Here is a 27,646-nt window from a genome sequence, read left to right as displayed (position 1 = left end):
TTCCGAGCAAAAGGTAAACTCAATTAATTTTAATTAATGTTTAATTAAAATCGCTTGCGGTTTTTCTACCCCGAATATGGCTGAAAGAATTTTCTTACGCGTTTTGAATGTCTGAAGTTGTGAAATTTAGATGCAATTTATTGAATCTTAATTAGGCTGATTTTAGCGGCTGTGCAGCGTAAGCAATCTTTTTTTTTTTTGACTTGTAATTATATTAGTAATAAAAATATAAGAAATATTAAAGCGGCCATTACTGTGAACTATGATTCATTCAGTTGTTTTGTACATTTAATTGTAAATCCCTTGAAAATGCAAAGAGAATAAATGGCATAACGATAAAACACGAACCAGTAATAATATTATCCGAAAAGGTGTGCTTGATAAGATATGGTTTTGGCAGAGTAACTGTTTACATACAAAAGCTTATTAAAAGTATGTAATTATCTACACTCATGGTCAAAATGATGAGTACATACAATTACAATTAGCAAAAGTCGTGGTAAATCGGTGAAAATCTCTTCTCTAAAAATAAAAAAATAAATAATTGGTGCGTACACTTCTGTTCTCTACATCGTACAAAATGAAGCCCCAAAAATGTACGCTAATTACTAGGAAAAAATAATGCTCCGATGCATGGTGAAACATTTTTTAGAGGCCGTTATTCGGTTCTGAGCGAATTTTAGCTTAGTGAAATAAAGTTCCCCTAGGTCCAAAGTTCCCTTAAAAAAATTTTTTTTTCACCATACCTAACGAGCAAATCTGGTATCTATCATTCTTAGCTCCGATGTACAGGCTTTTTTATTTGAAGTTAATCTCTCCTGCGGCCGCCGTAGCCGAATGGGTTGGTGCGCGACTACCATTCGGAATTCACAGAGAGAACGTAGGTTCGAATCTCGGTGAAATACCAAAATTAAGAAAAATATGTTTCTAATAGCGGTGGCCTCTCGGCAGACAATGGCAAACCTCCGAGTGTATTTCTGCCATGAAAAAAATATCTGCCCTCATAAAAATATCTGCCGTTCGGAATCGGCTTCAAACTGTACGTCCCTCCATTTGTGGAACAACATCAAGGCGCACACCACAAATATGAGGAGGAGCTCGGCCAAATACCCAAAAAGGGTGTACGAGCCAATTATATATATATATATAATCTCTCCTGGAAAAGAGAAAGAGCGGCGCATCTGCATCACAAGAGCAACGCGTCTATAAGCCGAAATACTCAAAAATCTTAAAATATTCTCAAAGTTCAACAAATCAAAAATTACTTACCTACCTACTTGTTGTTGTTATTAAAGTTTTGGAATGTTTACTAATATACCACTCTGCACTTATCAAATTTATCAATTATTTCGCTAACATTAAAAATAAATGGAACACTAAAAAAAAATGCTGTTTGTGTGTATGTTCGCTCTGTGCCAAACTCTACTAAGCGGGATAAGCGTGGATAAGCAAACAAACCCAAGATGAGAAATATACGCGTACGCTCTCTGAATTCTATATCTGCAGATTGTTAGTCAAGGCGAATTTATTACAGGTGACAGCAAACACTTATAAGTAAAACCCTACATGTATTTGTTGTTGCGTTTGGTTCAACCATCACGTCAAAATCAGCAAGCAAATGTAAACATACCAATACATACAAACAAAGCATATCAGTTTGACGTAAGCCATACCTACGGTGAAAAATTCAGCTGGGTGAATGCTGTCACCTTAATAAATCCACCTTGATTGTTAGTGTTGTTCGCTACTCTTTCATCTATACTTTGCCTCAACGGCAGCACAGCGCAGGCCGGGTGTTTGCTAATAAGCTAAACCAAAGGAGAAACTGAGTGTAGTAGAGGTATCGAAAATGAAGATTGCACTATTTCCGTTCACGCATAAAGTTAATCAGAATCTCTAAAACTCACCAAGGAAGTCTCTCAGGCTGGTATACATACAGTAGCGTGCAATAGTGAGCACATGTTGGGCGATTTAACTTTAAAGTCTCTGAAAAAATCTAAATGCACAACTTCATGAAATAAAACTTTCAGCATTTATTCGTTGCTTAATTCTTAAAATAACGGCTTAAATAAAAACATCAAATACAAATGTAGGAATGAGAAGGAGGCAATAATATAAAAATGTACATATTTACTCAGTTTTGCACGTCTGGCACTCATGGCTAAATACTAATAAATTTTAATAGTTAATCCATAGGCCTTTATTTTTTCTTAGACTTTTAATGCGTTTGGGCATACTTTCGACAAGATTCTCGATAAATGTGCGCGGAATTTGGTTCCACTCCTGCTGTACCCGGTCCCATAGCTCTGTCATGTTCTCAGGAGCCCTACGATATTTTCCCAGCCGCTGTTTGGTTATTGCCCACAAATTTTCAATTGGATTTAGATCCGGGCTTTGTGCAGGCCAATCTATTACCTGAAAATTTTGTTGCGACAGCCATTCTTTAACAATTTTGGCGGTATGTTTGGGATCGCCGTCTTGTTGGAAGATAACTTCCTCTTCTGGGTAAGCGCTCATATCAACAAATTCTGGCAAATTAGTCTGCAATATATGTAAGTAATCTTCTTTTTTCATAATACCATTAATTTTAACGAGTGGTCCGATGTGCCACCAAGTGAAGCAACCCCACACCATCAAATTACCACCGCCATGTTTAACAGTTGGCTTCACGTGATGCCTTTGGATCCTTTCTGTAGGTCGGCGCCAGCAATAGCTTATTCCGTCGGACTGAAAACGATTAATTTTCACTTCATCCGACCAAATTACCCGTTTCCAGTCCTCAACATCCCAATTTCTGTTTTTTCAAGCAAATGCTCGACGGGCCTTAATATTTTTGAGCGATAACGCCGGCTTTTTCTTCTTTACAGCTGATTTATACCCGATTCTTTGGAATGCTCTACGCGCGGTCCACTCGCTAACGTTTTTATTTAACATTGCTGCAGCCTTCTTTGGTGTCACAAAACGCTTCTTGTACCATAAGGCGTGCGTCTGAGTCCGAAATAAGTTGTGGTCGACCTCCAACATTCGGTGCATGCGCTACATTTCTTCGCTTCTGTACATTAATAACTGTGCGTTGGCTAATATTTAATATTTCAGCAATTTTTCTTGAGGAATTTCCACTATTAGTCAAAACCACGACGCTGTTTTCGAGCTCCACACTTATTTTCTTCATAATTGATTTTAATATTAATCAGAAAGCGATTGTCTAACTTCGAACACCTTTCTACTACTAATAACAAAAGTAAAAACATAGTAACATGAAACAAAAACTATAACGGTATATAATTACAACTGTACTAAATGTTACAGCTCCTTTCGGTTTACATAAACAAAACGTGCAAAACTGAGTAAATACGTACTTTTTTATATTATTGCCTCCTTCTCATTCTTACATTTGTATTTTTTGTTTTGTTTTAAGCCGTTATTTTAAGAATTAAGCAACGAATAATTGCTGAAAGTTTTGTTTCATTAAGTTGTGCATTTAGATTTTTTCAGAGACTTTAAAGTTAAATCGCCCAACATGTGCTCACTATTGCACGCTACTGTACATACATATGTTTGATCGAATTAACGCGTTCTATAAACATATCGAATAACAGAATTATAGAGAGTAATAATCTTGTGAGCAAGCTTGCCATGTACTTTGATCACAACAGAGTTAATTGGATCAACACATTGCATATTAGAATAGATGGCGAACACCTAACTAACCAACTTAAAGAAGTTACCATTCATATATAAAGATGGAATGGAATTCAAATAAAAATATCGATTAGCCTCTAATAGAATTGTGAAGCATTTGACTTTGTATTCAAGTGTCACAACAACAATTTTGTAGAATTAAGGTGAGCCTTGTGCTCAGCAGCTCAATGCGAAATACCTTGCGTCTAGATCCTTGTTAATTTCACTATCATTTTATCCATATAACCCCGTTTTTTATTTATTCAGACAATTTTTGTATGGCACTGGTCAACTATTTCACCGAATGCCTAAGTAGTTTATGACTCTAATGTGGCTCCAATGGATTTTAAGCAACAAACAATGCGTGCTTTCTCACTACTTAGCCCCAACCTATCAAAATGTCCAACACAATTTTGTGTCTACTGGTGGTGCATATAAGATTTTTTACAGCTTTTCGATCGAATGGGATATTATACGAGTATTTGCATATTTTTGAAATCTTGCAGTAAAATATTAGTGTGTATATGCATATGTTTGTATATATATCCACAAAAATCACTGTTTACAAACTTTAGCCACTAAAAGTGAGCAGAAACACGCGTGTAGTACTTATTTTTTTGAACCTGTGCGTACTTTTCTGTTTAACGAAATATTTTCACTTGGAGAGCACGAATTTAGCTACTTATTTATCATTGTACGAACAATAAATATGAAACACATACATACCCACATATAAACGAGTATGTGTATCGTGTCTATACGAGGGCAGACTGATAAGTGTCTGAACTAACCATTTTACAGCTCAACTTAAAGTTAAATATTACAATATTTTTTATATAAAAAACATTATTTTAGGTGTGCGTTGGCAGAATTTTAGCTACATTCAGCGAGTCAGATTTTTTTTGCAATCTTGTAAGAATAATTTGAGAACAAAGTGTTTAAAGTCTTTCATAAAAAAGGAAAAACTCATAAAGAAATCAAAGAGGACTTTGATGAAGCTCATGGTAGATCTCATATTTGTCGCCGCGGGTTGTTAGGTAAATAAATTAAACCCTTTTGCATCATTCGACGGAATAATACGCGAACACAAACTCGCTCATACCACCGAGAATGGAATAATCCGCAATAAATAATTTTTTTGTTAAAGTGAAGATGGTCCATTATATTGTTGTTGAAAGCGAGAGAGAGTTTTTTTCTGGACTCTCTTTCATGGTGGGCATGGTAGACATTGCAATTTTTATCCGAAAAAAAGTAAATAAAGATTTTTTCAGCTTGATAGATTATCTACAGAGCCACGTTGCCGTTTTTGAAATACAAGGTTTTTTGTTTGCTAGCAAAAAAGTTAGTTAAACCATTAAATTAAAAAAAAATTTGGCGTGAACACTTCTGCTAGGTATTTAGCCGAGCTCCTCCGACTTTGAGGCCGACTCCGAACGGAAAATGGTTTTTTATAAGGAGCTTTTTCATGGCAAAAGTACACGCTCCCGAATGGAAATCACGCACCAACCCATGCGGCTATTCCGGTCGAATATACAATAAAATAACTAATCGGCGTTGCCTTCAAAAAATCATAAATTATCTAACTATTTAGATTCAATCCAATTATTTGGATATTTTCATCGAAACCATCTTTAGTATTTCTAATAGCCCAGGCAGATGGCGGCGTTAATCGGGATTAACAACTTAATTTAGAATTATCTCAGGAATTAAGAGCAACTAATGCGGATTGACAATTAGACTTAATTCTCATAATTTAGGCGGATTAGGGGAATTTTCGATGGCAACATTGCCGAAAAATAACAGTTAAAAACTATTGTGAATGAAAAATAATGAAACTTTAAAAGAGAAAAACAAGAAACAAACAGAACTGAAAACAATAATTCCAGCATTAAAATTCTGGAATAATACGATGAGCACAACAGGAGTAAGTATTTTATAACATTTTCGTTTTATTATTATTATTATTTTTTCATCCAATTTCAGATGGCAAGCAGGAAGTAATGTTCAACCTGAACGGAGAGGGACGAATGGAAATGGAGAAAAACGTACGAATGATTTTTGGAGGAAGCAATGCTCGCGTAACGAGCGTCTGTCACACTATAATTTTAATTAGAATTAACTGCGGCGGTAATCCCGATTAACGCCGCCGTCAATCTGGGCTATAAGAAAATATATGACACTTTAAGATTGAAGTTAAAAACATCCGAAAATTTTAATTTTTCTATTTTCTATTGTCAGTTAAAGCACTTATCACACAGCCCTCGTATAGCAAACTTTAGTATTTCTAAGAAAATATACTTTATGATTAGCACACAACTTTTTTTTTGTTTAAAATTTTAAGATTTTTTTTTTTATTTGAAATTGTAGAATTTTTTTTTAATATTTATTGCCTTATGACCCTGCCCTCGTACAGCAAAATTTAGTATTCTTAAGAAAATACACCTTAAGATTAGCAAACATTTTTTTTATTAAAAATTTTAAGATTTTTTCCATTTTTATTGCCTTATCACACTGCCCTCGTACAACAAAATTTAGTATTCTTAAGAAAAAAATATACCTCAAAATTAGCACACAATATTTTTGTTTATTTTCATTGTCAGTTAAAACACTTATCACACCTCCCTCGTACATACTTCATCCATCCAAGTTTACATACTTCAATAATGCTAGTCAAACTTTATCATTTTAATAAAACTATTGGTCTCATGACTTTTTTGCGCCGCTGTAAATGCAGTTACTAAACGCTTATGAAACGTATCACCACAAGTGTTACTCATATTTCTGCTGAGTAAATTCAAATACGACATACGTACATACATATGCACATTTCCCTTTTCCAATTTCAACTTAATGTCATTGTGACGACTACAATTCACTGTATTTTCATCCTTCCACTGCGCTTGCCTTTGCATTGACATTATTCGATTTCTCACAACAAAGACTAGTGATAAGTAGGAAATCTCATCAGCAGCGCCACAATTAAATTTCCGACAGTAATTTAAAGCAATGGACACAGGCAAACATACAAACAGGCAACAGGCCATAGGCAAGGGACGAGCTTGGGCTGTGTCAGTCAGGCGCGCCCGCTTTTGGCCGCACACACAAACATTCAACGCATCCAACCACGCCGCCACACAAACCACCTGCTTGCTGTCTTGTTTCCGTTAGATGGATGAAGTGCCATTGAGGGTGGAGACAACATTTGTTGGCAACACTCCGTACACTGATAGCGCTGCGTGTTGTGACAGTGTACTTGTGTGTAGCACTGTCAAATGGGCCACGTGTTGCTTTCTTTGTTGTATGGCTATTTATAAAACTTGGGCTAAAATTTTTATTTATAAAATAATCAATGAATTCTTGGCATTATCCAAGCACACTTCACATTTTGCATAATCGTTCGTTGGATGACCGGCGATCAGGCAAGGCAGGGGCTGTTGACATTTTTACCGTTCACAAAAGTTAATCAAATACGTAACAATTATTAAAATATTAACAGTAACCGAAACTTTGTTTATACGATTTTGCATTCCATACACCTGCACATACATATGTATGTGTGTGCACAAATTATATTTAACACTTTTATTACATTAGCAGCAGCAAACTGTCACGGATATTCGGACACACGTTCACACGCTTATCATCGGCGCTCGCGGCACATCTAAAGGCGAGAAGCCATCGAAAAATTACTACTCGTAACAACCGCTTCACTGCGCCGCCCGGTTTAAACACAGCAAGCTGGACGCCACAACCAAACTGTCTGACTTACGACGACGAGACGACGAGTAAACAACACTTGACGCTCTGCGACACAACAACGAACTTTTCCGCACTACGTCGCCTGTATTACCACAATTCTTACTCGATATTTTGTAGGCGAAAATTCAATTAACAAAAAGCCAACAATACCGCAAAAAAATCGTAGTCGTAATCGTAATCGTAATATTCAGATTACGAAGCGTGAATGGCCTCTCTCATTACTCGTCTGCGCCACCACCTACCATATTTACTCACTCGTCACACTTACGACCGACTGACTAGCGATAAGATTTTGCATTTTCTGCTATTCTACTATTCGGTTTTTCATTTAAAGCATTTGTAATCGCGTTTAGGTAAATATTGTATTTATTTACTGGCAATGGAACTACGATAAGACAGAAGCCCTTACAAGGCAAAAAGACGAACAAAACAAGTGCCCAACAATAGAAGAAAAGGCAAAATTTCTCTGTCAGCGAATGTAACGGCGCCGCTAATGATGGCGAGGCGGTAGCGCTGTAACAATTCAGTTGATCACAACAACAATACGGCAATTGAAAATTTCGTTTTTTTCGCATTTTCAGCACAAATGAATTATGTGTCATTAATTTTGATATTTTTAGTTACTTATTGATTTAATTTATTTATGCAGACATCAAATAAGTATTTCTATTCGTAATTCCTAACTACTCTACCGACTGGTATCAGCGTTTGCAAGTATTGCTATGACTGTGCGCGCACCGTCAATCGTTTCCTTTGAACGACATTTTATACTGGCGTTGGTTGGTTGATACGTAAGAATAGAAAATTGCCAATGGCATGCAAACGCTGGTTAAAGTGAAAAGAATGCTCTATTACGCATATATGCATGTATGTATGTATGTATGTATGGATGTATATATTTATGTATGCATGTATGAATGTGTGCACCTTTGCATATGCTAGGGATGTCAATCCTGAAATAAACTCGGTATTCGGGCCCTTTGTTTTTTGTAACCAATCACAGTGCTAGTGAGTATGTCACGAAAGTCAATCGGAGAGATATTATGAGTTGGCAAGAGAATAGACCGTTAGGCTTACTACGAATGCAGTATATGTATATATATACAATAATTGGCGTGCACACCCTTTCTGGGTATTTGGTTGAGCTCCTATTTGTGGTGTGCGTCTTGATGTTGTTCCACAAATGGAGGGACCTACAGTTTCAAGCCGACTCCGAACGGCAGATACATATGTATTTTATGAGGAGCTTCTTCATGGCAGAAATACACTCGGAGGTTTGCCATCGCCTGCCGAGGGGCGACCGAGATTCGAACCTACATACGTTATATCTGAGAATTCCGAATGGTAGTCACGCACCAACCCATTCGGCTACGGCAGCCGCCAGTATACAGTGAACAAAAATGGAGACTATGACAACACGATAGCCCATCATAGAATTTTGACACAAGCTGTTGCTGTTTTTATTATTGTTGAATGTTCAATATTTTTGTTTAAAAGTATAGGTCACTGTTCAGCAAAAACCATATAACTCCAAATTTCAAATATTATACAAAAGTTAAAAAAAAGCTCACAAACTTTTCCCCTTCCACGGTTTTCAATTAAAATTTCTTGAACAAACTTTGGTACGCAGTTTTATAGTACTTGAGAAGAAATCAAATCTTGCTACAAAAAGTACACAGCACAAATGGAGGGGTTTGCAAAAACGGCGTAGTGGTCCACAGAGTTGAACATAACAAAACATTAAGACCTAGTCACATCAAATCGGAGTGAACTAACCAAAACTGTGGGAGCTACTCATAGGAGCTACTCAACGCAGACAATCAAGGATAGGAATCTATCACAATGACATTTGTAGGAGCTGTCATGTCCCACAAAACCCAGAAATCGACAGGCATCTACTTGTACTCTGTAAGTGACGTGAATATATAGGAAACGACCAACATTTTGCAAACCGAGTTTTTAGAGAAAATTAGTACCGCAACAGTGCTGAAAATACGGCAGATGCTTAGGGTTCTCGGACAGGTTTGATGAAAAATTAGCGGTTTTGGACCCAGCTTATACCACAAGGGCATATATACAATTAAAAATTTTTTTTTTCAGCTATAAGTTGAAGCACAACTTTTTTTGAATCGAGTGCAAAAATAAACATTTTCGCTGAGACTTACGAAGAGGTGTTCAATTTCTGACACATCATGGGTCTAATTTTAGCTGTGAAAGTTAAATCGATAGTTCATTATTCACACACTAACTGGCCACCCTGTGTGTGTGTAACCCTGTACAAGTAACGGAACACTTGCGTCAGATTTGGTTTAAACAAAATCCGTTCTGAAGATTTTACACTCAAAGTTGGCCAACATTCTGGTCGACCTATCGAAAGTTGATGATGACTAAATCGAAGATGTAGTCGAGCAATCAAGCTCATGGCCGCCGTAGACGAATGGCTGGGTGCGTGACTACTATTCGGGAGAGATAAGTTTAGTTACGTGGCAAGCACAATAAAAACAACTAAAAATATATTGAAATTCCTTCGAATTTAAAGTTCTACTTAACACAGCGGTTGCATTCAGAGGTAAGGATGATAAATTACCAGGTTTGGCCATTCGCAGCAAAATTATGAGCGTAATTTTAGTTGCCACGTCAGCGGGAAGTCGGCAGCAAATTTCTGCCCGTTCAACTTACACGCATTCACACACTCGTCCAATCAGTCGAAGTTCAGACAGCAACAAAGCACGATGAGTGCTTCAATTTTTTCTCTCTCTCTCTCTCTCTCTCTCAATTTTTCGTAAATAAACCGCTGTCATAACCTCAGTTACTTCAGCCAATCAGTTGATTCCTTCAAAAACGCTGAGAGCCGGCTAACGGCCTGATGTGGGCCACACCTCTGCATTCTGTACATCCTGCCCGCAGATAAGCGAATTAATAGAAAAGGGAAATCATGTTTTATGTTTATTCAACAGATCAACTACCAGCGTCCTCACAGGTGTTATAACGGGTCACTGCACTATTGGCACCCTAGCCAGTAGAATGGCTCAAAAATTACTTCTGCAGGAGTTGTGGAGATGAAGTAGAACTTGAGTCGGTACAACATCTCCTCTGTGAATTGCAAATATCTTGGCGATTATTTCTTTGAAGACCCTCTTAAAAAGATCTAAGTGGTCAACTTAGTTAGGAGATGGAGATTAAATGCTGATACCTCAATGGGTCTTAGGCCACCGAGTGTCTTGTCTTAGACAAGCTAACTCCTTTATACTGAAAGTAAAATCGGATCTTTTAAAATGACTTTGATTATACTTTTGAGATGCTGATTATGATTTTTGCAGTATTTTTCTGCTTTGAAAAAAAAAATGCATGCAATTTCCGGCAGGGATGTTGTTTACGTTGTGAAATGGGTGCAAATCAGCTTTGATTCATATCACAAACTACCACAATCAACTAAATGGCTATCCACCCAGCAGGATTCGTCCTTCATGATAACATAGACGTCTATTTATACTCATTTATATAAGCAAATAGAAAATTTCCACACACAAATAAATTCATATACACATCTATACATATGCCAACGTATGCCTGTGCCTATAATTAAGCGGGATCACTAGGGTGATGCCACATTTTTCGGGCTCGAGCATTTTGATGTCTACACCCGAAATTATGACTGTAAAGGTAAAAATAAGCCACTAATTCCAGCTGATTGAAACGTAAGAAGACAAATATAAGGGAATATGAATTTCTAAACGTAATTAGTTTTTTGTTATTCAATATACATAGATAATTTTTCTCAACTTCACTGCACTTATTCCAATTATCCTCCAGAAATGTTATACTATCCCTATATGGATTTTCCGCAAGCTCTGCAAAATACTGTTCCACTGCTTGTGGATGGATTGTTAACGAATGCGGCACTAACTTTCCGAACAACTTTTCTACTTACAAGTAGTTCTTTACAAAAAATATGGAGTTCATCTGACTTCAACTTCACCCTTAACCAAATTCGCATCCAAGTGCACGATTATTTATTCATTGTACATGGTTTATCTTCAACCTGATACATCTTGAATGCTTCTGCAATCACGTTAAAACTCTAAACTTCATCGGTACACAGTTGGAAATGAGGAGAAAATTCCTTTAGTGCTTTCACTTTTTTTTATGTATGTATTTCTGTTGCTGATAAACCTTCTAAGACATAGATTTTCGGTTCTTTCCATTGCAAAGTAAAAAACATGCGCTAAGACATCAGTTTCAATTGGATTGTAAATAAAGAATGAATGACAGACCGTAATCAAATTTTTTGTTTGTTCAAGTGAAAAATGAAATATTAAAATGACGTAAAAATTTCGATTCCGCTACTGGTTAATAGATGTCGCCTTCAATACCTTTAAGCCAACCTTCTATAATGTCAATAGAGCGATTCCACGTCAAATGACCCCAGTTTTTGGAGAATGTCGTCAATTCTTTTATAAAATGGTGTATTTGTAAGCTTCAATATAATAAGAAGTTGTGTTAAAACAATTACAAAAAATCAATATTTTTTGAATTTAGGGTGAAAATTTTGGTATAGCGCTTTGTAAACTTTTTTTCTTACATATTTATTAATTAATTTTTGTTTTTTATTTTTCATTTCTTTTTTATTGTATTTACGAATTTTTTTATTTTTTTTTATCAATTTTTTATGTATTTGCATTTGTTTTTTCTTAATTTTTTTTTTTAATTTTTTTTTTATATATAATTTTTTTAATTTTATTTTTTTATTTAATTATTTTTTTTTAATTTTTTTTTTTAACTATTGTTTTATTTAACTATTTTTTATTTAAGAAATTTTTTATTTAACTATTTTTTTTTAATATTTTTTAATTTATTTATTTTTTTATTTTTAATTTATTTATTTATTTTTTTAATTAATTTTTTTTTAATTAATTTTATTTCTCATTTTTTTACTTTTTTAAATTTTTTTATATAAATTATTATTTTTATTTATTTATAGCTTTATTTATTTTTTTTTTAATTTATTTATTGTTTTACTATTTTTTTATTTAGCTATTTTTTTGTTTTTTATTTTTCTTGTTTTATTTGCATTAGTTTTCTTTTCATATATTCTATTTTCTTATTTTTTTTTAATTTATTTTACTTTTCTCGTTTTTTAATGTATACCTTTTCATATATTTTTTTCTATCAATTATTATTTTTATTTATTTTTTTTTATTTATTTAATTATTTTCTTGTATTTAATTTTTTATTTATAATTTATTTTATTTATAATTAATTTTATTTTTAATTCATTATATTTTTATTTATTTTTTTATATATACCTTTTTATATATTTTTTGCTACTAATTTTTTTTTTTGTCTGTTTTTTATTTTTAAATTTTGTTTTTATTCATTTATTGTTTCATTTATTTTTTAATGATTATTTATTTAATAATTTTTTGTTTTTATTTTATTTTTAATTAATTTTTGTCTTTATTTTATTTTATTTTATTTTTAATTTTTTTATATAGTATATTTTACTATAAATTAATTTTTCTAATTTGTTATTCATGTTTTTTTTTTTTAATTTTTTTTTATATGTTTATGTTTTTTTATTTATTTTTTTTTTTTTTTTTTTTTTTGTAATTAATAATTTAATTTTTTTAATTTATTTATGTTCTATTTATTAATTTTTTTTTTTTTTTGTTGTATTCAATTACGTATTAGTTAAGTTCTAAGTTCTAAATCTAAGTTAATCGGACGCGCTAAATATAAGAAGGAACTTTTCTGTATTCCAATTAATACACAAAGTTCAATTGAAAAAAAGTGGTTACATAAAAAAATACAAAAATTTAAATGCGTCTAGCAATATTTCTGCCACTGTATATACAGGTACGTATGAATGTATGTACACAGCACTCTCACGAATAAATAACAAGTGTTTCAATTAAGGTAAAATTACACAATCTTCTAGCTTACATCTTTGTCTTGAGCAATCAATCAGCCAAGCTGTGAAATACGGAACGAAACGAAAAAACGTATAAGTTGAAGTGAGAAATTTAATATTTTTCACGCTTGTTGCAATGGCTGCTGTCACAATTTAGGTTAATTTCGATTCACCAAACAGATGGAAAAACATGAAGCATCAAGAAATATGAGCCATGCCATCAACGAAACACTCTGCCAGAGGAGAGGTAAGTAAATACTTACGAACGTATGTATGTATGTGTATGGATGCATGATATGTAAGGGGTTTTCACGCCGAGCCCGTTAAGCTGTTAGTCGTTGTAGGTTTTGTACAATTTTACCGATTTACCGAATAAAATTGCATTTGAAGTGCTCTTTTGCCTTTAGACAAAACAAATAATGATTAAATATAGAATCAAATGTATTTTATGTAAAGGGTGAACAAATTGGAGGTACCTTTTCAAATATAGTTTTTCTCGACCCTCATATACATATAAAGAAAAATTAAAAGGAAAAAATTTATGACAAAAATTTACTTGGTTTTTTTGGTTTCAAATATGCCTGCAATTTCTGAAACACAGAATCTTAAATGTCAGCTTGGGTCTAGATCCCCAAGGAACTCAAATATATTCACAGAGTTCAAATATATTAAATTTTTAAGCTAAAAACTTACCATTGCGTTAGAAATTTGTCCAATTTTAATTACTAAAGACAAAATTTTACAAAGCTGTTACTTAAAATGTTGCACCTGACGCACTTGACGCACTGCTTGATAAGGCTCACTTTTCCTAAAGCTGTTTTATTATACATTTCGGGATTTCGTTATATTTTGACATTTCTACATGATATACTAAAAAATAATCATAAAAAGTTTGGAGAACTTTGTTGCTTTACATTTTGGCATCTTAGAAAATGTATTTTTCCTATAACGAGCAATCGCTGCGGAAGCATTTCGCCTGCGTAAAAAGCTTATCATAAAAAGTTTCGTCATTTGTGGCGAATTTCACAAGTGGAAGAATAAATGTACCTGAACCAATTAAACAACTGCCGAAGGTGTGTGGGACACATATTTTTATTATCACCACTACCTTAATCATCCATCTAAAGTGGATTACTATGAAAATAGTAGTCACCAAAGAACTGGCAAGCAGTGATTACTTGTGCACACAGAAAAGCTATTCACACTCATGTCTGCAGCAAACTGCAATTGATTCACTTCATTACGAAAATAATTCATCTCCTGCGACCGACTAAAACGCCCTTGGCTCACTCGGCATTCACTTGGAAAAGACAAAGATACGAGTATGTGTAAGTAGCATTTGGCAGGAGCAGTGGGGATAAGGAAATGCATAAGCAACGTTTGCACGGGCTCGGTATTCAAATGTATAGTAACAATAGCTGAATTCATTGCGAAATTACTAGAGTGGTGGGAGGGCGGCAGCGTTAATATGCATTGTACGTATTTACTATGTATATATGTATGTGTGTGTATTAGGGTGTGCCTTTCCAATTGGAATAATCTTTTGCAGTAGAAGAGGAAAATGAGTATTTATTTTTACTTTGGAAGGAATAGAAAATTGTGAGCAATATTATAAAGTAACAATTAAGTAACTTAGCAATAAATATTTTTAAAAATATTTAAATAAAACATTATTTAAAAAATTCTTCCAAGGTAAAAATAAATAAATAATACAATATAAAACAATAATGCGACCCATTGCTACAAATGGCTCGGAAGTGTGGTCCATGACGGCCCATGCAGCGGAATCTCACAGAGTCTTTGAGATAAAGATATTCAGGAGGATATATGGCCCCAGGGTAAACGAAAGAGGTGCTTATATAATACGGACCTGTGCAGAGTTACTCCAACGCATGCATGGCACAGACATTATCAAATTCATCAAAGCGCAAAGGCTAAGGTGATTGAACGTGTTGTAAGAATAGAAGACAAAAAAGACAAGCTCAAAAACAAATAATGCAGCACGACAAATAAAGTTCGCCCGCTTAGGCGAGTCATGGACTGCACAGAAGAAGACCTACGAACGCTCCAAGTAACGAACTAGAAATATTTAGCAAGAGGTAGAGAGGTCTGGACGAATATCATGGTGAAGGTAAAACCCACCTGGGTTGTAACGCTAAATGATGACGATGATGATGATAATGATGATGACTCAACTATTGGGTTAGTATCTTAAAACCTGAGTGACTAACAAACTAAAAATAAAAATGAACCGAAAACCTGAGTGACTAATAAAATAAAAATAAAAAACCAATGAACAAAAGTAAAACAATCACATTATAATACAACATTATTAATAAAAAAAATTACAAATTAAGAAACAATTAAATAAAATGTAAAAAAAATTAAATGAAAAATTAAATGAAAAATTAAATGAAAAATTAAAAAAAAAAACATAAATAAAAATACAAAAATAAAGCAAAAATGAAATAAAATAAAAAAATTTTAAACAATAGCAGAAAAGAGCACAAAAAAAAACTAAAACAAAACCAAATATAGAGAAAATATAAAAAGATTTAGATATAAAAATATAAGAAAAAATAAACAAATAAAAAAAAAATTTTAATCTACAAAAAAAAATTAAAGAAAAAAATTTTTTTTAAATTAAAAAAAGGTAAAAACAAATTAAAAAAGTGTTTCAAATAAAATAATATAAAAAACATTCAATAAAAAAGTGTGGATAACAAAATAAAAAAATTAAATAAAAATATAAATAAAAATTAACTAAAAACTAAAAAAAAACAATAGTTTTTTAAATAAAAGTTAAAAAAAAACAATAGTTTTTTAAACAAAAGTAAAACAAAACAGAAACAAAACAAAAAAACAGAAACAAAACAAAACAACATAAAACAAAACAAAACCAACTATGATGATGCTGATGACCCAACTATTGGGTTAGTACCTTAAAACCTTAGTGACTAACAAAATAAAAATAAAAAAAGACCACAGCAAAAATAATAAAAAATTAAGATTTAAAAAAAACATAAAAGAACCAAAGCAAAAAAACATCAAAATAAGATAAAAAAAATACATTAAAAAAAAATAAAATTAAAAAAAAATTAAATAAAAAAAATTAATTTAAAAAAATAAAATAAAAAAAAAATATTTTAACCAAAAGTAAAAAATAGCACTAAAACAAAACCAAATGCGAGTACACCTAATTCTCTTTTCACATCTTTTTTTTACACGAATTTGATTTAGCACGAGTTAAAAAAAACAATTATTTTTTTCACAATTTTTTTTTTTTATAACACGACTTTCAATGTTTTATGAGGTTTTCTTGAATCTAATAGAGAAAACAGACTGAAAAATTTCGACGCATGTACGAAGTGTTTAAATTAGTCTGAAGAAAAGTCCCTGAGACTCGGTAGATTTAAAAAACTAAAAAAATAAAAAATTAAATAAATTAATAAATTTAAAAAATAATAAATTTTTATTTAATAAACAATTAAAAAAAAACAAATAAAAAACATGTAATCGGTTAATACGTTTCGAGGAAACGTGCATAAAAAGATAAAAGGCCTAATCTTACAGCAGACCCAAGTTACCACGAGAAACTACGTTAATCAGAATCCAATGGCCTGATGTTTATAGAACTTTTCGAAATCGCTGAAGTCAGATATCACAAATTCCGAACGACGGAAAATTTGTTTATTTTAGAAAGAATGAATCCAATTCAGACTCAGTACTGGCGGGATTTCAGAGTCAGAGGTCTTTAAGCTGCCTATCCCTACTTATCAGAAACTAAGCTTGTTCAATTCCTAAGCTTGGACGATGACAGTATCCAATAAGGCGTCTATTGGAGTGTTTAAGAGAAAGATTATGTTAAAAGTGTTAAAAAGTGATTCGGGTAAATTTTAATGAAGTCCACGGAACTTTTAAACGCCCATAAAACTTCCTCCGAAAATAAAATTTTTAAAATAGAAAAACTCAAATGGCTTCAAGTCTGTTAACTGTGATATGTAGTTATTCGGAACAATTTTAAGCAAGTCCCCGGAATGCTGACTTTTAAACTCTCTCCCAGAACACTTTTTTTTGTTTATTTCGCGACACAATTCGAAGAGAATATTCTGAGAATTGAAAACAAAAACTAAAATGGCTTAATTTTTTTACAAACCTCGATATTGGCTCCTATTACTGCGTTGATTGTCGACAGGTTTTTATGAACACAGCTCTCACATCCGGCAAATGCTTAGACCCCAATCCTTGTCTAGACCCCAAATCCCAGCCAAGAAGCACATCAAAATGCTCAGCAAGCAATTTCTTCTAGGGTGCTACCGATACCCCTGCAAACATTTGCTAGAGCCTGAGCCACCTCCCACGCACATCAGGAAGCATCTCTTCAACTACAGTGTCGAGATCCGGGGACAAAACATAATTAGAACTACTGGACCGGGCATTATACAGACAAACACTAAGCATTAAGCACTTAGCGGGAGACCCTTACCACCTTCCAAAACTCTGGATCCCAGTACTTTGAATGCCGTTATCGGAGTCCAACCTATTGTAGACGAAGAGCTTCAGCTGCCTCGCGAGGCCCGCGTAACTTTGGTCCAATTGCGTTCTGGACATTGTAGCAGGTTAAGCCCCTACTTATCCAGAATGGACCCCGACATACCCAATATATGATGTCCAACATGTGAAGGCACGCCGCACGTCACTACCCAGCTATTCCCGTACCCTATCAAACCTATTAAACTAACACTCCTCTCCATCTGGACGCAACCTGTCGAAACAGCATGTTTTCTGAGTCTACCGTTAGATATGTTGGACGAAGACGACCGTTGACTACACTGCACTGACAGGGTTTAGTAAACCGCTACAACAACAACGCCAATCCTTGTACAAAAAATTAGGTACGGAGAAACAGGTTTGATTACAAGACGCTTCATAGCCCAGCTATTGGCATTAATCCCCAACCAGTTCATGAAATGATGCAGCAATTTTGTATTTTTTATTTCTAGAAGTTTTTCGAAGTTAAGGCCGGTCACGAATAAAAAGCACCAACAACTGTTCTGCGATCCTATGAAAGCTGACCTTCAACGTCTGATAGATTCAGTATGGAAAATGTAATTTGCTACACAAAACTTCAAATATAATTCATTAATTTCAATAAGTTTAGTGGCAGTTAGCGCTCAAAATATTCTAAACACTTCTTTGACTATAAAATTGGAATGATGCCAAATATGCCATAGAAATAAGACGCAACCTAATGCGAGTATGTAGTTTGTCTATGTTTGCATCTCCACCTCAGAGTACACATGCACTTACATATATAACTAAATACGTTGTAAGCATATGAAGATGCCGCAGCAACTGCGAGCTGATGATGCTGCCTGCCACTCTCGTTGCTTCCACTGTTTATCATCCGCATTACATGACTCAAGCACTGTGCACATGAATGCAGCTCTTTATTACCCTCTATCAGCTTTTGGAGGAAGTGTTGTGATAAATTTCCACTCATGCGCAGACAGACACTTATGTAAATGGTGCGACGATGACAAGCGCACACAGTTGCCTCAAGTACGCGCATTTATCCATTACTTATGCATGCCTATGTGTATGTATGTATTTCGGTATGTGCATATGCGCATATTTCTCACTTTTTCCTTGTTTTTATTAATTTTACTACAATTGCTTGTTTTAAAAATTAAGTATTTTTTATAAAAAAAAAAAGTTGATTACACACGTGTCTAAAATTGTGCACAGTGACATTAGGGCGGTCCTTATTTTAGAGAAAAAGATGTTTTCTTTGCAATCAGTGGGTGGGCAAGCGCCATTGGGTAGCGCAAAATTAATCACTCTATCGGAAGATTTATAAATATAATCATTTTTTTTCTTTAATTAAAAAGATATTACAAAATAAAATTGGATCAATTTTTGTTTTCCATAATAAACTGCAAGTTTACTAAGAAACAAACTTCTCACTAATAAATTTGAAATTTTGAAAATTGAAATTTTTTTAAATTTTATACAAAGTTTGAAACATTATGTTCCATTAATTTTGTTGAACTATATTTTTGAAAAATAATAAAAAAAAATTAAATACAAAATAAATGAATAATCGAAACTGACTAATATGTGTGTGCTGTTATTATTTTGACCGCCACTGTATGGCTTAAGACATATATAAGGCATGCGACAAGATGCTATTTCAGTAATACAACAACATGCAAGGTAAAGTCCAAAATAAACAAGACTGAGCTAAAATTGAAACGACAGGAGCTTTGTTCTGATAACTTTGAGCTTATTTATTCAAAATAGTCCGCTCTGGCCTTTATACACTGTTTTGCGCGATCTAAAAGCTTTACGAAAGAGTGTTTCAGGCCATTCACAGGAATCCGGAATGTCCATCAGGATGTCGCTACAAGTCTTCTGGTTGGCCTTTACGGACGCAAATCCTTTTCCTTTCTTGGTCAAATGGAATTTTCCGAATAGGTAGAAGTCACAGGGAGCCATATCAGGCGAATACGGTGAGTCATTGATGGTTAAAATGAGATTTCTAGTAAAAAAATCAGTCACAAGAGTGGATCGATGAGATGGTGCATTATTATGCAATAAGCGCCAGCTTCCTCCTTCGCCGTATTCAGGGCGAATTCGATGCAACAAACGCTTCAAAACACCAATATAGAAAATTGCATTGACCGTTTGGCCCGTTGGCACGATCTCCTTGTGGACAACTCCCTTGGAATCGTAAAAACAAATGAGCATCGACCTGATTTTTGACATCTCCAATCGCGATTTTTTGGGTGGTGGCTCGTCTGGGGCCCTCTATTCGGCACTTTGACGCTTAGTTTCAGGTTCATGTAGGAAACACCACGTTTCATCACCGGTTACAATGTTGTAGAGGAAGTTCTCGTCTTTTCTCTCCTCTTTAATGAGGTCTTTCGAATGTTGAATTCTGAGCGATTTTTGCTCCTCAGTTAACTTGTGCGGAATGAAACGTGCACAGACCTATTGTAAGCCCAAATGATCAGTTAAAATGCAATAAATCGATGTTGATATTCAACTCTGATTTCATGAACTTCATTTTTGGTAAGTTTATGCACAATTACTGATTTTGGGCGGCCCAAATGTTCACTGTCATTTAAGTCCTCACAATCATCTCTGAGTGTACCACTCATGAACTCTGGCACGGGATAGACAATCATCGCCATAAACATTTTTCATCAGTTCAAATGTTTCGGTAAACGTTTTACCGATTTTAAAACAAAATTTGATTTTAGCTCATTGTTCGAAACTCTTTTTTGTACCAATGACACAAACATACTGACACTTTAGACGCAAAAACTTCGCTTCCATTGCACCGAATGTCTCCAAGCTTTCACTGGAAGTCAGCTATGGATATAACTTCAAACGCACTAACTCATTAAAAATATGGCGCCATCAAAAACATTTTTATGACGCCAGTCTTGTTTATTTTGGACTTCACCTTGTATATTATCCAACTAAAGGATGACCAGATTGTAATGATAAGTTTTCCAATTATTCCAAATTTCAGCAGCTGTGAAATGGCATTTAGCTGCCAAAATATTCAGTAAGATTTGCCATTTCATCGTTCATTGTTTCGCGCTTACCAAATGTGAGGTAAACAATTTGAACGCGAATGCACTCTTTTGGACCACCGACCACACTCTTCTAGCTACCAACCTAGGAGAGATTTGTGCGAAGTAAAGAAAACATAACCAGAAGACCAGAAATGTCGACTTGGCGTCGATTAGTGAATTGGACATCGTCTAATGTGGAGACAACCAAGCTTATTTTGCAGTTGTATTTGGGCTTACAACGTGAATTCGCCGGAGATCCGGGTTTTAGCCAAAATGTCATACTTTCGGATAAGGCCCATTTCTCGCTCAGCAACTATGTCAGCAAGCAAAATTGTTAGCACTCGAATTCAATCCACATGTGTTCGACCTACTATCGATTACATACACAAAGACTTACTGTTTGATTACGGTTTCGAAAATAAGGAAGAACATACCGTTACGTCAACAATCCTCACTATAGAGCGATATTGACAAATTTTCTGTGGGCAGACCACGACAGTATCGATATGTCGATATAGTAAATAGCACCAACAAGACGACGCACATACAGGTATTTGAAAGATCTACGGGGTCAAAAGTCCATTTAACAAAACAATAAATACATTTACAAAAATGACTTCCTGAGGTACCTGACCCTTCCGAGAACAAAAGCCAGCCCCTCCCGCGCACCCTACAAGCATTTGACATACGATAACGGCAGTCGGAATTCGATCGTATCACCTCGTGTACGTTATCTGTCCTCGACACTCTTGCAAAACCCAAACTTTAAAAGTGAAATTTCATGTTTTTATGTTCAACAGTGGAGTAAAGAGTTATGGATTCTGAAGCATTAGGTTAGTAATGAATGAAATCAATTAGAATCTTTATAATTTTCAAGTATTTAAGTGAACTTTTCAAGCCTATAACTACACACCTTCTCAAACTACTTTTTTTTTTCTTAAAATAATATTTGTTAGTCAATAAGTAAGACTATCGAGATAGATCCGGTTAAGATTCGACTGTAATTGTTTAGTATGTACCTTGTTTTGACAATTCATCAAAGAATTTGATCCGGATAAGTCCGGATAAACGGTATTTTAGTACTTTGAATGTTGTTGGTAAAATTTTATGAAAAAGGTCTTTTCCATTACAAGGGATTAAGCGAAATATTTATTTGTTGTAGGTTCAATGGGAACATCGGGAATGAGGATTATGACTAGAAAATACTTGTTTGACCTCATGAACAATGAAAATTTACCCAACATAGAGGCAAGGCTAAATTTCTTGAAATATCAGTTTATGTCTATTAAAGGATTCTCTGACAATCAAATTGAGACGTTGAAAAGCAATTTTGCACATTTCCAATCAGAATTTAAAAATCGATGGACTAAAGCTCATTATAAAGAAGCGGTATTCCTAAAAAGTAATGAATCTTGGCTGAACGGGGAAAGAGAGAAAACAAGAGATCCAGGACAGGTTTCGCCAAGAAACGGGATTGTTAATAGATATGCCAAAGGCGAATTTCGGTAATACCAATGACGGTAACACAAGTCGAAGATTTTTCGACAATCCTCAATTAGCATCCGATATAACAGGCATCAGCTACGAATTAATATATAGACTGAAAGTTATTCTAGAAACAATTTCTAGTGGTCATAAAATTAATCCTGAAAAATATGATATTTATGCAACAGAAACTGCTCGATTATATGTGGATCTTTATCCGTGGCATCCCATGACACCCACAATGCACAAAATACTTATTCATGGAGCTGTTATAATAAAGAGTGCTTTGTTACCAATTGGCCAGCTCTCTGAAGAGGCTGCAGAAGCCCGAAATAAGCATTTCCGCTCTTACCGGTTAGATTTTGCCCGAAAATTTACTAGAGATAATTGCAACAGGGATATTTTTAATCGCCTCCTTTTAAGTTCGGACCCCTTAATGAGCTCTAGGAGGCAAATAAAAAGAAGAAAGTCCCATCATTTCTGCCAGAAACATTGGAAATGCTCATGCCTGCCGATCCAAACCTAGAATTTTCTTCACGTATCGATGAAGAAAATCTAGATAATACCATTTGATTGGATGCTTTTTTTAATTGTTTATATTTTTTATGTTTGATCCTGTAAATCTTTATTCATTCTCATATTATATTTCATTCAATAAATGTTTTAAGTTCATTATTTTAGTTGGTTTTATTCAGAAACATCCATTAGCACACGTTAAACCCAAAAATACTTTTGGCCCCTTAGATTGTTCAAATACCCCTATGTGCGACGTTCTAAGCCATACAACCGACGTAATCTCGAAGTTGTGCAGCAGAAATTTCACGACAGGGTCATCTGACGCCAAGGGTTCGTCAATTGGCCGCCGCGATCATGCGTTCCCACGATAGTCGAATCTACGTTACCGGAACAAACCAGATACACATTTATACGGCTAAGGACCGTCACACCAGCAGCATTCCCCGTACAGGCATGAGTAATGTTTACACTGCTACAACAACAACATCTTGCAACTTGAGAACTACCGAATATTTTCTTTGGGACTACTTCAAGTCCTCGGTCTACAGGGTTGAGGGCAACATTCCAACATTCCTGCACATATTTAATCCGTGCCATCAAGAAATGAACTGCTTGAATGATGTACTATTTCGTACATAATTGCATGAATGTAACTTCAATATAAAGCCAGAATCATTTTGATATCTGCTGATGCTATTTAACTTTTTTAACTTTCGTTCTCATATGGCCACTCTATACATAACCAGTTGGACTTAAGATCAGTGTCTTCAAATTTTAGACTTCCACATTTTTCTTGAATCAAATAAATGGAAATAATTTCCACTGCTTTCCTTCATTTTTTAATTTTTATTTACGAACAATTAAAACAGAAATAACTCAACTTTTTATTGCTTAAGAATACTTTACTTTTATTTTTTAATATGTAAAATTCGTTTTATATTTGTCGAGAAACTGACCACAAAAAAGTCGCTATACTTTTTACGATGGGTGACAAAAATTACTTTTATGGGTGTCACGATCTGGCAAAATAAAACATAAAGCATGTAAATATATAGGTAAGATATAGGATTGTGGTTGCCGGAACAGCTGCAAGCATTATTACGAATATTCATTCATAATTGCACACAGTCGTGGCTAGATTAATGGGGAAAGTAAAAAGGAAAGAAAGTCAACAGGTTTTTGGTTTTACAATAAGTAAAAGACCGCAGTCCAGGAGTCCGCCATAAACAGCTGCTGTTGCTAGCAGCGCAGTTCATTTATTTGTGCAGTGGTGCGCATTTGAAAAGTAGATTGAATAGCAGACTGAGGTTTTCTAGGTAATGTCTCCTTTATGCTACTGTCTTTGATACCTATGCATGCTTCCTTCATTGCAGCGTCCTCCAGGCTCAAGTCGTGGCTATGATAAAATTTAGAATTTATCAAGGTGCCAGGTGCCATTAAATGCCCTTATCTTTTGGAAAGGATACATCTCAATGTTCTCTAGCGCAATCCACTTGTTTCTCAACTATTTTATTACAGGATCCGGTGCTCGAAGTGTGACGCGCGGAAGCATTTTACCGAAAATCCACGAAAAAAGAAAATCAGTAATGGATTTCAAATGTAATAGTGTGATTGTATTATAAAGGGTTTCCATAAAGAGGTGTTATTTTGATATTTTAAGAAAAATGCTATTTTTTAATATAAATGATCGGATGGGATGTTTATTTCATTATAAAGAGGAAGGTATACCGTTAATAGTGGAAAATAAAATCAGGCAAATGACCACCACGACCACGTTTACGGGATAGTATCCTTTTCATGAAATTTTCCATAACCGAATTGCAAAGTGGCTGCCCTGTGTCCTCGATAGCCTCACGAATTCCATATTTCCTTGTGCGGGACGAAGCGCCGTCTTATTGAAAAACAAGTTGTCCAGATCAGTACAATCCAATTATGGCCATAAAAAAATCGTTAATCATCACTCGATAGCGCCATCCATTCACCAATGACACCTGTTATTGGAAAACCCTTTATTTGGCTAGAAAATCACAACCAGCGATTGTTCGTGAGCTCGAGCACCTTAAAGTAAATAAACTTTTTGTTTATCGCACTATTACTTGTTACAATGATTCTGGTAGCATCGCGAAACGTCACGTGAAATGGTGAAAAAAGTGAAGAAGCGTCTTGAGCGAAATCCTCGACGAAGTGCCAATCAAATGGCGAAAAAACTGAAAATATCAGACCGTAGCATACGCCACATACTGAAAAATGATCTCAAAGTCACGCCTTACAAGATCTAAAAGGCGCATGATCTCACACCAAAGTAGAAACAAGTCAGACTTGAGCGAAGGAGTTGCATCGCTTGACCGAAATCGATCAATTTCCGAAAATTGTGTTTTCTGACGAGACAATTTTTCAAACATGCAATTCGTAACCTGCCAAAACTATAGGCCGGCCGTTCATATGTGAATTTGAGTAATCGATTGGCCACCATTGGCACCCGCCACAGGTAATGGTTTGGGCCGTTGTAACCTTAGATGGGCGCTCTCCAATCGTTTTCATCGAGCTTGGCGTCAAGGTAAATGCGAAATATTGTCGGGAAAGTATTCTGAAGGTTGCTTTGAAGCCGTGCTGAGCAGACAAACATTTCGGTGCCAGACCATGGACGTTTCAATAGGACTCGGCACCGTCTCACTAAGCTCGAGTGAACCAAGAATGGCTAAAAAACAACGTTCCGTCCTTCCGAACTTCATAACGTCCACACAATGGCTCTCAAATTCACCAGACGCGAATGCGATAGATTATTCTCTTTGGGCGATTTTGAAGAGTATAGTCCGAACTAAAAGATTCACCAGTCTCGAGGTGTTGAAAAAAAACCATTGTCCGTGAGTAGGCCAAAATACCTGCAAGTCACATTCGGGCAGCTTGCGATTCGTTGCTGGACCGTCTCAAGGTCATAGTCAAGGCAAAAGGTGGTTATATCGAGTAAAAGTAAATTCTTTCTTAATTTTGTATTATTTACACACATTTTTTAATTTGAATTGAATAAAAGTAATTTTCCAAACTAAGGCCATAAGCCTTTTTAAATGGTTACTTTTCGAGTGCCGGACGCAGTACTTTCGTAAAGTCGGCATATGTCTGTTCCTAAATTATTGTCTGTTCATAAATAAAGCCAAAAAATTGCTCGATAAGCCAAAAATGATATTACTTTCATACGTACATGAATATATCCTCGGATGCGGGTTCGTAAATCCTTTAAGAAAACCATATTCATTGTAACGGATGTCATAATTTAATTGTAATCACAGTAAAGGGTATTTTATAAATTATTTTTAGCTCGTATCACAGAGACATAATTATATAGATTTATTTTGTTTGAATTTTTTTTGTAATTTTTTTTTTATACAATTTTTTTATCTCCACTAAATAGGAGTAAACATTAATATTTAAAAATATTTCAAATCACTTTTTAATATCAAAACCTTTTCTCTTTATTCTATTAACTTTACACGCACACATTCATAAATGTTCAAGTGGAGTTTTTAAATCATATTTGCCATTTGCCACTCCATGTTTTTCGCTTTTCACTCGCACTCTCAGAAGTCATACCTGATTTCGTAGGAAATTTTAATTCGCACTCGAAAAAAGTAAAACTATAACTAACGATACGTTTATCTAAATGCCTCTTATTTTCATTTAACTATAGTTACGAGAATTAAATAACTAGAAAAGAAATTGGCAAAATACGCGCGACGACAATGATTCCGCCATCGTCAAAGTTATCCATACACAGATCGATTTGTTTGCGAAGCGCAAAATGCAATAAAGGCGTGGGTAGACACCAAAAATAAAAATTTACAAAATTCCGTGGCGAAAGTACGAAGAACGTATTGAAAAACAGAAATTAAAAAAAAAAAAAACCCAATTGCCGAATTCAACGGCGTAGAAACGGCGAATAAAATATAAACAAAAATATTGACGCTCGTAAAGTGTCGATTTTGTAGAAAATTGTTGGGCGACATTGAGTCTTAAAGACACTTTGCGAACGAACAGCGGCCATTCAACAGCGGCACACAGAAAACAAATAGTAACAAAAACTAAACGATCAAGAACAAAAAAAAAAAAAAAACACATAATAAAGAAAAACGCGAGCGACATGTGGACGTGATTAAAATAAATAGAAAAATAGAAAAATCGTAATATAATAAAAAGCAATCTCAGCAAATATCGATCGCGCTATACCCTATACCGCGCCGACGTAAGCGGAATTTTTTTTGTTTTTTTTTTTGCAATTCAGCCAATAAGACAGTTAAATTAAATTTAGAATTAGCGAATTGCGGATTAATTCTACACAAAGCGTTGCATGTAGACACCACCCAATACACTGATCGAAAAAGCAATAGCCAATAATTGATGAAACGCGTACTGTAATAATTTTCAAATTATGTTTTAGCAATTCACACCAATTTCCTTCATATCATTTGTGCCACTTTCCGTTTGTAAATTAACATATTTTTTGTATTTGTTATAATTCCCATTCGCAATAAAAGGTATCATATCTGGTTTATTTTTGGTTTGGAAAATTTCGAACAGCGCGTTTTGCGTTCTAGTTGCGAATTGAAGAAAATTACAAAGGAAGCTGTTAGTAGCAGTAATATTTTTATCTTTTTCTATCAGCTGAGAACACCGTAAATACCAACCTGAAACGAAATGGAAGAGAAAATTATGT

At 34.5% G+C, this 27,646-nt stretch overlaps 1 protein-coding gene across 9 annotated transcripts in view; it reads right to left on the bottom strand.

Moving 5' to 3' along the window:
- Positions 1 to 27,646, bottom strand: part of LOC128868364 (serine/threonine-protein kinase N) — a 165,100-nt gene that overhangs the window by 92,729 nt on the left and 44,725 nt on the right. For 2 of the 9 annotated variants that reach the window (XM_054110364.1, XM_054110365.1), the window contains exon 1: positions 7,271 to 7,672. The exons of 2 other annotated variants lie outside the window; for them this stretch is intronic. Coding sequence is in view for 1 of the 7 variants with exons in the window: in XM_054110367.1 (XP_053966342.1) it covers positions 26,138 to 26,206 (69 nt within the window). In the remaining 6 variants the exon portion in view is untranslated. Of the gene's footprint in view, positions 1 to 7,270; positions 7,673 to 26,137; positions 26,238 to 27,646 lie in introns of those variants that run through there. 5 more of the 9 variants (XM_054110367.1, XM_054110366.1, XM_054110370.1 and 2 more) reach the window with 5 other exon arrangements.

This window comes from Anastrepha ludens, chromosome 6, assembly GCF_028408465.1.
Source record: "Anastrepha ludens isolate Willacy chromosome 6, idAnaLude1.1, whole genome shotgun sequence".
NCBI lineage: Eukaryota > Metazoa > Arthropoda > Insecta > Diptera > Tephritidae > Anastrepha > Anastrepha ludens.
This window is presented reverse-complemented; position numbering and strand designations above follow the sequence as displayed.